This window comes from Helicoverpa zea, chromosome 31, assembly GCF_022581195.2.
Source record: "Helicoverpa zea isolate HzStark_Cry1AcR chromosome 31, ilHelZeax1.1, whole genome shotgun sequence".
Taxonomy (NCBI): domain Eukaryota; kingdom Metazoa; phylum Arthropoda; class Insecta; order Lepidoptera; family Noctuidae; genus Helicoverpa; species Helicoverpa zea.
In genome coordinates this window covers 12,387,430-12,401,648 of record NC_061482.1, presented here as the reverse complement: position 1 = coordinate 12,401,648, position 14,219 = coordinate 12,387,430, and the positions used below count along the sequence as shown (strand labels likewise).

Genomic DNA, 14,219 nt, shown 5'->3' with positions numbered 1-14,219 from the left:
CTCCGCCCGTAGGTGCCTTCTATGGAACCTGTCCATTATTTTATTACTTTCAAAATCAAATCAATGAATCAAGAATATTAATCGACAGATTTGCTTTGATTTGATTTGTGTTTATATTCTCCCTTTAACCCGATGGTTGACTGGTAGACAATGCCTTGAGGCATTAAGTCCGCCAATGTACCTATTTTGTACATAAAGTATCTTCTTAGTCGTTTCCCTCACTGCTGAGGATCGTGACTCCTTCTGATCTTGTCCACTAGATGTCGCCATTTATTGCGTTCTGTTGCTTGATGCATTGCAACATTCATTGGCATCTCCAGCTCTTTGGTTATTTGGTCAGACCACCGTATGGGACTTCGGCCTCTCGGTCTCCTTCCTTCTACTTTCCCGGTCACTATCAGGCGCTCTAAATTATTGGCATCTCTGCGAGCAATATGGCCAAAATATCTCGCGATCCTTTGCAAGCAGATTGTGGACAGGCGCTGAGTTTTTTATATTTTTAGCTCTTTCAGTATAGAAACGTTTGTGCGGTAGGCTGTCCATGGTATCGTCAGCATTCTGCGCCAGCACCACATTTCAAAGGCGTCGATTTTCTGCCTGAGGGCGGCCTTGATTGTCCACGTTTCTACACCATAGAGGGCAATGGGGAAGACAAGTATGCGAACGAGGTGCATTTTGGTCCGATTTGTGATATTCCTGTCTTTCCACACCTTACTCAGTTCGGTCATTGCTGTCCTAGCCATTCCAATGCGCCTTCTAATCTCAGATTCACTACTGCCTTTGTTCGTGATTGTAGATCCAAGGTACTGAAATTGATCCACAGTCTCATATTCTTGTAGGAGGTTGGTACGTTGGATAGTTGCAAACCGGTCAATCACCATGAGTTTGGTCTTGGATTTGTTGATAGCAAGACCCATTTGTAGACTGACCGTCTCGAGACGGTTAAGTAGTTCCGCCATTTCTGTTTCCGATGATGCTAGGAGGGTGGTATCATCTGCATACCGGAGATTAGATATTCTGACTCCGTTTATCTTGGTACCGCCTCGCCAGTTTTCCAGTGTTTTCCGCATTATATATTCTCCATATATGTTAAATAAAATAGGAGAGATGACGCATCCCTGGCGAACTCCTTTACGGAACTTAAACTGACTTGATGTAGCTCCTCCTGCGGTGACTGTACCATACCCCGATTCATACAGACTCCGAATCAGCGATACTAGGTGGTTGGGAACTCCTACTTCAGTCAATATTTGCCAAAGTTTTACCCACTTTACGCAATCAAAGGCTTTTTGATAATCCACGAAGCACATAAAGTATAAATAAATAAATTTGACAAGCAACTTAGTTCTAATAACTGATCACGCCTACCGTACTTTGCTAGACCTACAATAGGACGCCTGACCTACCTTCCTTATGGTATCTCCGCTGTCTTTCCTTTCTCCGTGGTATGAAGCATCGATGTCGTCGGGCTAATAAAACATCGATCGCACATCTCGTACTACATGCTGTAAGTACATATATGTTACGTAAGTATATATTTGTTAATCTTCAGAAAAGAGCCACGCTTTGCTTCCTTCACAATGTATTATGAAATGCTCTCAGTGACGGTTTTAATATTGATGCGCCTGGTGTTGCGTGATTGATTAATGAAAAATACATTTTTCAGAGTAAAATGAATGAGTTGGGCTCAATCGCGATCTGTTTTCCATTTATTTCAATCTTTTGATTTTATAACATTTGTATCTTCATCCGTACTTGCATCATCATCATTGCTGAATCTATGTATGAAATTTTGGTAGCAAGAAAAAATATGGTATGAAAAAAAAAAAACTTTTTTCTAAAATGTTTCTGTTTGGAATTAGAAAAAAAATACAGCTAAAATAAAAAGGCTCTTAACAAAATTTTGTGGTTAAAACCCTCGGGTGGGGTCCGAGTTCGTTCGTTTTCCAAGGGCACTGCCCAGCGCTTGTTTGACACCCGTAACCCAAAGGCAGGCTTTAACTTTGGCCGGCGGATTAGCGAGCGCCGTCCAACGTCGCGATACTGCCAGTGATTTCGACGTGAGTCGAGAGTGGTAGTAGGAATATTTCGATAGTAGTCTGCTAGTTTCAGTATTTGTTATAGACCTATAATTTTGGTAGGTAGGTAAGGTATTGTTAGTATGTATAAGTAGTTTTATCACTTATCTACTGAGAAATAAATAGGAATTAAAATTGAATGATATTGCAATGCATTGAAGGATCTAAGCTATGTTCAGTTAGAACCTTCTTTATTGAAAGCGCCTTGTTTATCTTATAGGACATGTGTGTGACGTCACATTAAATTAAATGTCACCCTCTTGAGAATGGTGTCGTACCTATTATTGTATCATTCTTTCGATCAACTCATATTTTTTTAAACTTTCTGCTACATGAAACACTGACTGAACACCATAAGTATTCTTTTCAGTCAACCTTTAGGTGACGCAGATATAAGACGGGAGGTGCATCTATTGCCAATATAACACAAAAACTGAAATCTGAATACTAAATATTTAATAATAGATCTATACATACATATTAATACTAATGAATTATATTAATGAATATCTTTATTTGATATTCCTCAAGTTTTTGCAGTTAATTTTAAACAAAAACTTCTTAATTAGGTAACACTTACAGCTTCCAAACCGCAAATATTATTCTAATGAAAAGCTCAAGTTATTTTAGGAGTTAGTTACAAGTAAGGAAATGGTCTAAAAACTATCGCTGGACTTCCCCAAACACGTCACTTATGGAATTTTATTGATTTATTATTATCTATTGATAGCTCATTGATGTTTTATCTGAAGTCTTAAAAATCTATTAATAGATGTTGGTAGTTTCCATTCTAACATTCCATTTTTAACACGCTTATTTATTTAGACATCGATCCTTATCCTTGTTTACTCATTAAGTAACTAAGTACCATAAAGTAAATAACCAAGTATAATATAAAGTAAATAAAGGTAAGTAAGTACTTACTCATTAATTTGCATCATTTCAAGCCTTCTTACTATCAAATTGGAGTTAGCAATTCTGTCTTAAAAATCGTTGTTCAAAACGATAAATTCGTTCAATGAAACAGTTTTTTTTACTAACTTTTTTCCGCTATATCCAAATCTAAATACGCTAAATTCTAAATTGGACCAGTCTGTGACGTGGGATGTCTCGTGGAGTTTTGTTTAAAGTTCAAGGCTAGTAAACATAGCATTTTATATTCGGCCACCAGAACATTCAGGGACTTTTCACAAAAGATTTGAAAAGAGGTCAGCTTTTATTGTGTCACCTGCCAGTCAGGGTTGCTCTCAAACGTCAAAATTAGGAAAAATAACTTCAAAAATAGACAAAAAAATATCCATTTATCCAGCCAAAAATCCACTATTTCGCAGTTAAACATTTCTATTGCTATTTAATCCCGAAGGAAATGTCATCCTCCGATTCGGATAAATACAAAATTATTTCGGCCTGTAGCCTATGAAGAGAACTGAATGGTAATCATCATTACTTGTAATTCTAGCGGAATAGTCACGTACGTAACTGCGATGTATCCCGATAATGTAATGTACGTCCATGACCCAAACTATCCTAACATTTGAACGAGATAATACAGTAATATTCAGTTCTACCAAAATAACTGCGAGAATTTTTCGGCAAAGCTTCGGTAACTATGACTTTTTTTAAGGTTCCGTACCCAAAGGGTAAAACGGGACCCTATTGTTTTCGCTCCTCCATCCGTCCGTCCGTCCGTCCGTCCGTCCGTCAGTCGGTCCGTCCGACCGTCCGTCCGTCCGTCCGTCCACCCGTCCGTCTGTCACAGACTGTATCTCATGAACAGTATTAAAAAATAATTAAATAAATATTTTGGGGGGTTCCCATACAACAAACGTGATATTTTTGTCCGTTTTATAAATCTGTACGGAACCCTTCGTGCGCGAGTCCGACTCGCACTTGGCCGGTTTTTTTGGCAGTATTTTATTGCTTAACCCGGCTTGCGGTTTCTAAATATAAGTTTAAACTTCCTGTACGGTAAGCTATTTTAAGATTCCAATAGTTCAATGCGTCATGATTAAGTAAGCAAACAAAACAAAAGAAGTAAGTAAGTAAGAAGGAATGTCCTATGGACAATAAGTTGCAAGTATTTGTTTTTGGTGGTGATTTTAAAACTTGGTGATAGCATTCCCTTTGTTAGTTCAAGCATAAGGTATTTGTTTATTTATAATAACCATATCGTTTTATATGGATCATGATCAAAATAATCATATTGTCTTAAAAAAATATTAGTTGGTACAGAAGACATGTCCGACAAAGGGCGATGGAAAACATATTCCGGAATTATCTTTATTTGTACAAAAAATAAACAAAATAGAACACTCTTTCAGGATGAGAAAGTTCAAAGATATTTCGGTCTTTGATAGCAGCAGTACCTACTAAGAAATATGCAAAAGCTTAGATTAAAGTAACTTAGGAACAAGTCGATTACAAAATGTTTATCGAGATTCGCTTAGAATAGTGTTTTTGTTATTTTCAGGCTTATCTCGTTACAATGTGGATTCTTATAGATGATTTTAAATTGTATTTTTTGTACATCGAGGTCATATTGCGGAGTAGTCGAGGGAAAATTGAGTTCTTTAGAAAAATGAGTGTTTTTTCTAGAACTAGGATTCAGCTTGGCACATTTTGTTGGCTTTTAATCAGAATTTTCTGTTAGTATATAACTGTTTTATTTGATGGCTGTTTGATTTGCTATAAACTATTCAATTTAGGTTTGGATTTTATTTACTCAACTTTTACTGTTATATTGAAACTAGTTAATTTTGGTTTCTATAAAGAAGATATTACTTACAGTAGGTCCTACTTAAAAGCGTTGTTGTATGCCTGATATAAATAATTCAATCAATTTTAAAAATGCGACTTTCTGATTGAAATGTTACGTCATTCGCATAACACTTAGGTACAAAAATCTACAACATTTTTCTTGAAAAAAAAAAAACGTAAATAAACCTACTTATTTTTATCATAAACCTGTGTACCCACTATACAAGGTGTTGATTTGCATTTGTGCCATAGTTCAGGAGGAGGACATACAATACGTAAATAATCGATTGGAATTACAGTAGATGGGAAATAACTAATATGCACTGCTTTTTTGGTCATTGTAATGTCGTGGTATTTCCGAAGTAATCCAATTTTATGAATGAAATTTATGAGTGATCGTTGCGTATGCTTTGTGTTTGCGTTTGTGTGAGGGTGCAGCACGGGTTTAACGCCAGAAACCTACGCGCCAAGTTTAAATAAGGCTAGATGACATTTACGGAATTCCGAAAAAAAAATTAAAGAAAAAAAATTACGTACCAATTTTTTTATTGATTTGGTTCGAGAATTATTAGCATAATTACCTCCTTGAATATGGCACGGATACAAATCAACAGCTTGTATAACGGTATTACCGCAAATGCAAGAATGTGGGAATGAGACAGAGTTAGTGATTATTTGATTTGTCACCTGTCACCTGCTGACTAGGTCTATCGGCTGACCAACATGCGCGCATTATCCGCGCGTGAGTCACCGGAACTTTTGTCAATGCATTCGTGAATATTGTAGTGCCTTCCCAGTTTAATGAGCGAAGCACTTAAATAAACATTTTTTTTTTAACTTTTGTTTCACTAATTATATTATATTAAGTTTTTAGTAGGAAGGTTACTGATGAGCTTAGTGGAAGTAGGTAGGTACAGTTGTGCGTTTTTTTATTAATCGTCCAATTTTATTTACTCCACTTAGGTAGGTACCTAACTAATATTGTTAGAAATTAACTTCTTCAGAAAAGCCCATGTTTATTAAGTTTTCAAAGCTTAAAACTTTTGTGGTCATTCCTACATTTTTGGATAGCACAGAGCCTGTACAGAAAATTGGTATTCCTTCGGGAGCTGTGAGATAACAAATGATGAAACAATGACGCCATCATGCTAGGTGGGCCATGGAGGCATTAAACCCCCCGCGCGGGGTAGGTGCGACGTTGCCGCTCCGTCCCGCCGTGCGTGCAGCGCTCGCCGCTCGCGACTGCCTGTCATACCGCGTGGTACCTCCGACCGAGCGTCCGTGTCCGAGAGCCGCTCGCTCCGCGTCGCCGCGTCAAACAAACTTACAAACTCACTTTCCGCCGCCGGAAACCTGTTTCGTTAACAAAAACCTCCTATTACAGCATAACCACCACACTATACTCACTCCCGACTCTATTAATAAATTCCAACGCACTTTTAAGTGAACTTTGAGGCTTTTACGTGCAGCAAGTTTGAAAAACTTTATAAAAGTTTGTTTTTAAGCTGACGATTTGCTGCGGTGTGCATGTGTAAGCTGTAAATTCATGGCTGGACGTAGTTCTCACTAAACCGGTAAGTAAAACGAACTTTACTGGAAACATGTATTTGAATTTGAACGCACGAGTATAGTATGATAGTGCGTGTGTACTGAGTTTGTGTAAGCTATCGTTGGTTTGTCTGTTTGAATAGTGTGGTAAATGCTAATCAGTGTCCGGTGCAGTTCGGGGGCCAGTGGGCGTCATGTCAGGCTGCATTCCCGATGTTTGGGCTCCACAAAGTCACGGCGACAATCCGCTGAGGTTTTGTTTACAACGCTTAATTTCTAAGAACGGTTTCACTGTTTGATAACCAGCACCACTTATTGTTCGTAACTGCCGTTTTCTCGGTATCGCCTTGCGGACAATCGTCTTGTAAGAAGATCCAAAGAGAATGGAATTAAAGGTACCTAATCATGTCATGGCGATTGCAGTTTGTCGTGTTTATTCTATTGTGTATAAATATGAGCAACAGATTCATCAGATTAGTCATCAGTTGCAAGTAAGAACAAGTTCGAATGGTAGAACTTTGAACAAAGAGTTGGGGCTTCTCTGAGTCCTAATAAGAACAATTTAAAACAAACAATAAGACGGCAGTATATTCTATTACAGATTAGGCAAATGTAGAAATTAACATGGCTGCCTTCATGTTTAACTATTTTAATTAAATTTTGACCCGGTACAAATATCTGATGCTCAACAATTAAGTAATTTTAATTAAGTTAAAAGCTCCGGACATTTGGAAATTTAGAGTAACGATAGCGCTGCAAACAATTTCAAACAAACAATAATCTGAACGATAATTAAGATCTTAACCATAATTACATTTAGAATGATACTGCAACCATTCATAAGAATATAGGTACCTACTTGAATGTGAAATTAACTAAAAGACCATTTAATAGACCTCTAAAATTAAACAACTTAAATTAATTCTAAAATAAAAAGGCTTGGCAATGATTTAAAATTATTCTTTCCCATCTCATGGAATGTTCATTAATAATTTGATGAAAACGAGAGGATGAATAAATTAAGCAATTAGCAGCACCTGGGAATATCGTCTCCGAAATTCCATTTGTTCAGTAGCCTCCGAGGCCTAACATTCAAGAATAAGTAATATTGGCACCCAGAATTTAATGTCGAAAATCCGTTTTTCATGACAATGCTCGAAAGCTTTTGAGCTTTACGCCTTGCGGTCGGCTATAAATAGGCTCTGTGTCTTTTTAAAAGCTCTTATAGAACAAAGTTAAACAACGGCTGGGTCACCTTCCTCTTACGCTTTCATTGTCATACCACAAAGACCTCGATACTTCAGAAGCCGACAGTTAATTTATATATTTCGTATAATTTTGTTTGTGGGTCGCAAGAAACCGACAAAGATTCATAGGCTAGGCAAAAAAGCGTCGATTTTGAATACCTCGGTAGATATCTACATCATTAGTCTCCAGTTTTAAACAGATTCAAATCCATTCGTCTTCACTGAATTTGGATATTACTCCTGTCCTGTATAAGAAACCGTCCGCCACTGGACCGAGACTGACCGCAATAGACCAACTTGACTAATTGACACTTCGCCCAACCGCATACGGACGAAAATTCGCACAAACCAGCGTTTGATAATCCAATATAAAATAGGAACCCAATTAGAGACATGCGACCACTGAGATTTATTAACACGGCCAGAATTGTTACAGAACGGTCACAATTACTCTCGCTACCACGAAGATAACCGAGTTTGTTTGCCTTCCCCAAATATTGTGATGGATCGCTATCGGTGCCATATGACATCCAATAAGACAATAAATAATATTTTGCTATCCTCTATGTGAGTGGAATCCCAATCTACGTACCTATAGCAAATACGCTCACAGATATTTGCTTATCCCCTTTGTAGGGGAATAAATATAGATAAAAATACTCAGTTATTACGATCCTTCTACTGATACTTGAAACTAACTAAAGCAATAAGCGTTAGTTATTTTGGACTTTTTCTTTCAAAGATAACGTTTATTCGTTTTTACAAGGCAGTCTAGCAAATAAAAAAGTAGTATCATGTTAGACCTTGAATGTTCATATTTGTTTGAGGGAGGTCCTAAGGGACTTGTGAAACTTGGCTAGAAATCAGTGGGGATCAACTCAGTGAGCCGTGTTTTAAACTGGTACAAAGGGACGCAGATACTAAAGAAAGTCGTTATTTTCAAACTACTAAATTATTTTCGGAGTTATTAATTGAATGATAAGCCTCAAAAGTGCACTTAACTTTATTTATGCTTAACGTCACAAATGGCTGAAAAACCTGAGCCTAATTATGAATGTTAAATGTCCCAGAAAATTAAATATAATAAAAGTAAACGCCTTATTTTACAATTTTCATTGAGCAAACTTTAGAATAAATTAATGGTATTTAAAAGCTAAACTTTACAGGTAAATACAATTTAGCCAATGAGCATTATAAAAACTTTTGTTTCAAATCCTTTTAAATACTGCGGCCGTATTTTGATCAGGCCCTTAATCATTCCCACCATGAACATCCGATGTTAAAACTTATAAAGTATTACGGCAGATTTCTAGAGATTTGCTAACAAGACGTAGAATTTTGACATTAAGTACTTGAATGGCGCGGCACTCTTGTTCAATAATTAAATCAACGAATAGATTGGTCATAGAAAACCACTAAACGAGAAAGCTGTAAAAAAAATCTAAATAAAACACGAAAAATTTAACCTCACATTTTGCGGATCCGGAAAAATCTTTTTCCGCCGTTTTGAAATGGCTTTTTGTTGCGGCTCAGAGCGAAGCCTCATTTTCAGGCTATTTAGCCTGTGTCTCGACATGTCGTTTCTCGTTTCAATGAAGCCGGAAAACAATCTAGCTCTTCCGAATGTGTAACAGAGAGCGTACGATGTCCACACAATAGAGTTAAATGTCAAGACTAGTTGAGATTCGGGAAATTAGATAAACTCTCATTGGCTGAAAACTACAAACATCCGAATAGGAAATCTCCTTCTTTTTTAAAAGAAAATGTGAGGGTACGTGTAGAGGTATTTTGTTAGTCTAGCGTTTAAGCTTAATTCAGTTCTCGTAAAATAACTCTTCCGATGTGGGCTATTTACTTCCATGTTGGAACAAAACTATCGCGCATAGGCGACTACCGTAAGAGAATTATGACGTATTTATGCAATTTGGGGATCGATCCTGTCGTATGTAATATTTGTAAAAAGAAACTCCAGCTTTTGTCTATTTCTTCTAGTGTAATTTATGACGCTTCATTTATTTCTAAAGCAATAATAGTCAACACCAAACCACAGATTACTAACCAAACTATAACAACCACATAGTTAGTTCTTAATCTGACCTTTCTAATACAAACATAATAAACTTACTTTGATGATTTATAATTTTCGGTTGGCTGTCACCCCTCGTCATAAACGAGACCCCAAGTTCATTGTGATAGAACCGCTACTTTTGCACCAGGATAAGCAATTAACGGGAGTTTAAACTATAGAAGTTATAATAGTTTAGTGATTGCTTGTTTTCCCTTATTCGGTTACATTGTATTATAATTTTCAGCTTCGTGCTCTAAAAATAACATTAATACTCACGTCGGTTCTATTGGCTGTTGTCGAGAGCTTTTCTATGCGTCGTGATAAGAGAAGTTTGTCGCAAGATAGCTAGTTATCTCAACGATAATGCACATAGCAGCTATTTCTTGCCGTAAAGATAACGCTGTGAATGTATCGCACAAACCATTAAAGGAGCAATTGATCGTAACACCGATGCGATCACTCGTGAAATGCAACTCGGTGTAAAAAGTATGCAAATGTGATATTTCATTTGTCTGACGTCTTTGCTTCCTCTTCTCCTGTGTGCCGAAGCTTGAACTCATTTCTCAAAGAGTTCTCATTCACTTGCATGAACAAGCAACCCTCGTGGGTTCTTTCTAAAGAAATTGCATATGTAATGGCAAACCAATTACCTACATCATTACAAGATATAAATATAGCGGAATAGAACACATTCCGCTCGTGTGCTAGAGGAGCCGTTTAATTCCTTCTATTGATGTTAGCTCTAAGTTTAATTAACTTCGCGTCTGATTCGTATTACTGTGTGTATTCACTGCAACTAAATATTTACTCCCTTAAATTGTTATGCTCTATATCACACACCTCCGTTTCTCGGGGAATCGAAGTAGTTGCTGCTTATTCTTATCATAGCACGGAGGGTTTTAAATGGTCATTTGGCGAAATAAATTTCCTATCAGTACAGGGTTCAGATAAAGGAATAGCCCCGAGAAACTGTTCTACTAACGCTCCTATACACAATACTAGATAACGAGTTACGGGTAGGTGCGCAATTGCATCGGTTCTAGATAGCAGGTATAAATTGCAACCTGTTGATTAGAATAAGATTGCGTTGAAACAAAGTGAATAAAAGTGCAGCAGATGTGCGAGCATCATCAAATTAACGTTTGACGTCTGGCACACATTCTCTTGCATTCTCTTAAAAGCTTTCTCGACACACTTAATAAATGAGCTAAAGACATGTGCGTGCAAATTCACACTTTTACCTGTCCGTCTAACACATCAACAAAAGTAAACGATTAATATTAAACTAACAACATCTCGAAGACGCACAGTATACGATTTGACTAATCTAGGGGGACAAAACTCGGGAACCTAACTATTATATTATTATTACATTTGTTGTGAATGTTGTAGTAAATAAAAGGCAAAACTGAACGTATAACATTTTTTTTAATCTTTTAATAAGATTCTTATATCTATATCACGCTTAGATATTTTTTTTTGATGAAGTTTTCTTAATAATGTTATATAGGGATCTGAAGATGTTAACAAATGTTTAATTAAATCATAATTACTTCTGTGTCTTGATGTTTTCAATGTATGCCCCAATCTGGCTTTTCTAATTTCTTTATTTTTGGCCTCGGAAGCCTCTTCGGACATTTGTCCTATCGGTATCACCGAATTTTTTATTATATTTGCTCCATGTACCAAAATTTTATGCACTGTTGCCGGCATATTATACCATGGGTATAAACTTAAATACATCTCCCTGGTCGCCACACAGTAGTCATTAAATTTTTCTGTGTCGATTTCATAGCCTGAAGCTATGGCTGCAAGAATTGTCCCAAAACGATGAATGAGGTTTTCATTGAGACCAGTAATCCGCGCTGTTGTGGCATAATTATAAAAAAATGCTCGTGCGGTATTTCCGTCATTGCTTGTACCGAATCCTGGTTTAACTTTGTCGATTATTAGACCAATTTCTTTAAACTTTGCCTTTATTTCTTCTTTAGTTTTTTTGAATGTCTCTTTATTTTTGTCTCCTCTGATTTGCCACTCACAAATGTTCATGCGATAACTAATATTTAAGAGACATTCCATTGTACGAATGTACGCATGTAAACTAGAGATTCCAAATTGGTACATATTCTCATCAGGCTCTCTAACCATTGATGCCGAATTCATTTCCTTTGATGTTGCCTTGCAGATAAAACATCTTTGAGTCGATTTATTTTCAGCTAAAACGTTACAAACTTTACCATCAATCATTGAAAGAATCATCTTGTGCGTGATTGAGATGGTTACGCCTCTGATTTCCAATAGAGTTGGCATTAACGCCCGTATTTGATTTTCCATACCTTGGCATTCTTCTTTGATCAATGCTTCGCACTCTTTCTTATATATGAATTTGATAACTCTGCAGAATCTTGGTGAGGATGGCCGAGGATTTTCCCATATGACCTTCTGTGCATTGTTTACAAGTCTTATTGGAACTAAAGACATGATAAACATATATTCGTCTGTGCTACCGGTATCTTCAAATGGTTGCTTGTATAAGCTATGACCCGAAGACCCATCGCATCCCCATTTGTATATCAAAGTGTAATTTAACACACTTGTATCTAATATTTCTCCAAGAATATTTTTACATATTCTCAATGCAGTATGGTTCAAAAGAGAATCCAGTCTTACTTCAGCCGATATATCGGTTACTGTTATATTTTCAACTGGAGGATAGCACTGCTTTTTAACCTGTGCCACGTGATCATAGCAAGGGTATATATTGAATCCCCTTTCTTTGGCTTCTTGTTGAACATTTTTGTATGTCTGGACAGTGAAATTATTTGATATGAACAACGCCAAAGCTTCGTCAGGAGTATAAGGCCTTTGTTCTTTTCCAGTATTAATAATTCTTCGAGCTTTCTTATATGTGGTGGCTCGTTTTGGCGAGGCTGTAGATAATTCTTCAATCAATGTAGCAGCATCACGTTTGCCACTAGCTCTAACACTTAATTGCGCGGCGAAAATCAATTCATCTTTACTGTAGTCATTTAATAAGTGCTGAACTTTCCTCTTCTTCGTTTTTTTTGAACTTTCCACAAAACTTTTCTGCGGCCTGCCACCACTAGTACTTGGTATTGAAACATTTTCTGATACCACAAGCATGGCGAAAGTTAAATCTTCGCTGAGCCACTGTTCATAGTCTTTTAAAAACAAGTCTAATCGTCTTTGCTTGCGATCCCATTTCACACGTATTTTTTCGCATTCTTTTTTCAAAAATGCTTTTAACTGTTCGTCTTGGTGTTCGGTAACAACCAAATTACCAAAGCTCACTTTCACAAAGTCGATTACTTTATTTAATCGACCTTTGGGCGGAATAGAACGCCAAAAATCAAATATTGATTTTCGCTGCATTCTGGCATCTATAAAGAAAAAACGAAAAAAAAATATAATCGCAAAAAATCGCAAAATACAATTATTATAGCTTCAAAGTATATAACACAGAGATTTTTTTAAGACTACACTTACAGCTTGACTACATTTGACTACATGGTAGATCTCCAAACAAAAATTAATTTAAAATAGAAATACATTTTTATTGATGTGTTTTTTCAGTGAGTGTTACAGTTCGAAAGCATACAATTTGGTTTTATTTAAGGACTTTAATATATGGATAATTACCTCTATTTGATGACTCCATCACAAAAAAACACTTACAAGCACTCAATACACCAAAGAACATGTATACACGTTAGCGTTAACGGTCACACTGAGCGGTCGAGCGACTACCTGAATAGGGTCAAGTAACTTCGCCCATTGTTAAAACCAGTTTTGCGTGACAAGAGATTATTTGCCTTGTGTTATCAGCTAAAAGATGTATTCGACAGCGTAACAAGATTAAAAAAAATGTAGTTTTAAACATTTCATTTAAATACCTATTGTCTCCCTAGATTAGTCAAATCGTATACTGTGAGACGTGTAGAAAACCTATTTTAATTAAATAAAAGAAGCCATCAAATTGCGATACGCACTTCGCCAATGAGGTAAATGCGGATACTTTTGTGATTCTCGATCGGTCGCAAACCAATAAATAGGAACGTACGGCTTCATATTTCTGTTACAAAAACCTCTGAAAAATAAAACGGGTCACGTTGACTTCCATAGAAAGACGAGAGGCGCGTGCCCTTTTTAGGGTTCCGTAGCCAAAATGGCAAAAACGGAACCCTTATAGTTTCGTCATGTCCGTCTGTCCGTCTGTCCGTCTGTCCGTCTGTCACAGCCGATTTACTCGGAAACTATAAGTACTACAGTGATGAAATTTGATGGGAATATGTGTTGTATGAACCGCTACAAAAATATGACACTAAATAGTAAAAAAAAGAATTGGGGGTGGGGCCCCCCATACATGTAACTGAGGGATGAAATTTTTTTTTTGATGTACATACCCGTGTGGGGTATCAATGGAAAGGTCTTTTAAAATGATATAAAGTTTTCTAAAAAACATTTTTCTTAAAGTGAACGGTTTTTGAGATATCAGCTCTC

General features: G+C 36.7%; 2 protein-coding genes across 3 annotated transcripts in view; one reads left to right on the top strand and one right to left on the bottom strand.

The window, feature by feature from the left end:
- Positions 1–206: 206 nt before the first annotated feature.
- On the bottom strand, positions 207–1,309 carry LOC124645313. Its single transcript, XM_047185115.1, has one exon. It carries the CDS (start codon positions 1,068–1,070, stop codon positions 492–494), a length of 579 nt encoding a protein of 192 aa, XP_047041071.1. The 5' UTR covers positions 1,071–1,309; the 3' UTR covers positions 207–491.
- A 4,796-nt stretch (positions 1,310–6,105) lies between these two features.
- The window catches only part of LOC124645311 (carboxyl-terminal PDZ ligand of neuronal nitric oxide synthase protein), a 170,197-nt gene continuing 162,083 nt past the window's right edge, over positions 6,106–14,219 (top strand). For both annotated transcript variants that reach the window (XM_047185113.1, XM_047185112.1), the window contains exon 1: positions 6,106–6,409. The gene's annotated coding sequence lies outside the window, so the exon portion shown is untranslated. The remainder of the gene's footprint in view (positions 6,410–14,219) is intronic.

Bases quoted from the DNA above. Each gene is read 5' to 3' on its own strand.
- LOC124645313 (XM_047185115.1), bottom strand. From the start codon at position 1,070: ATGCGGAAAACACTGGAAAACTGGCGAGGCGGTACCAAGATAAACGGA.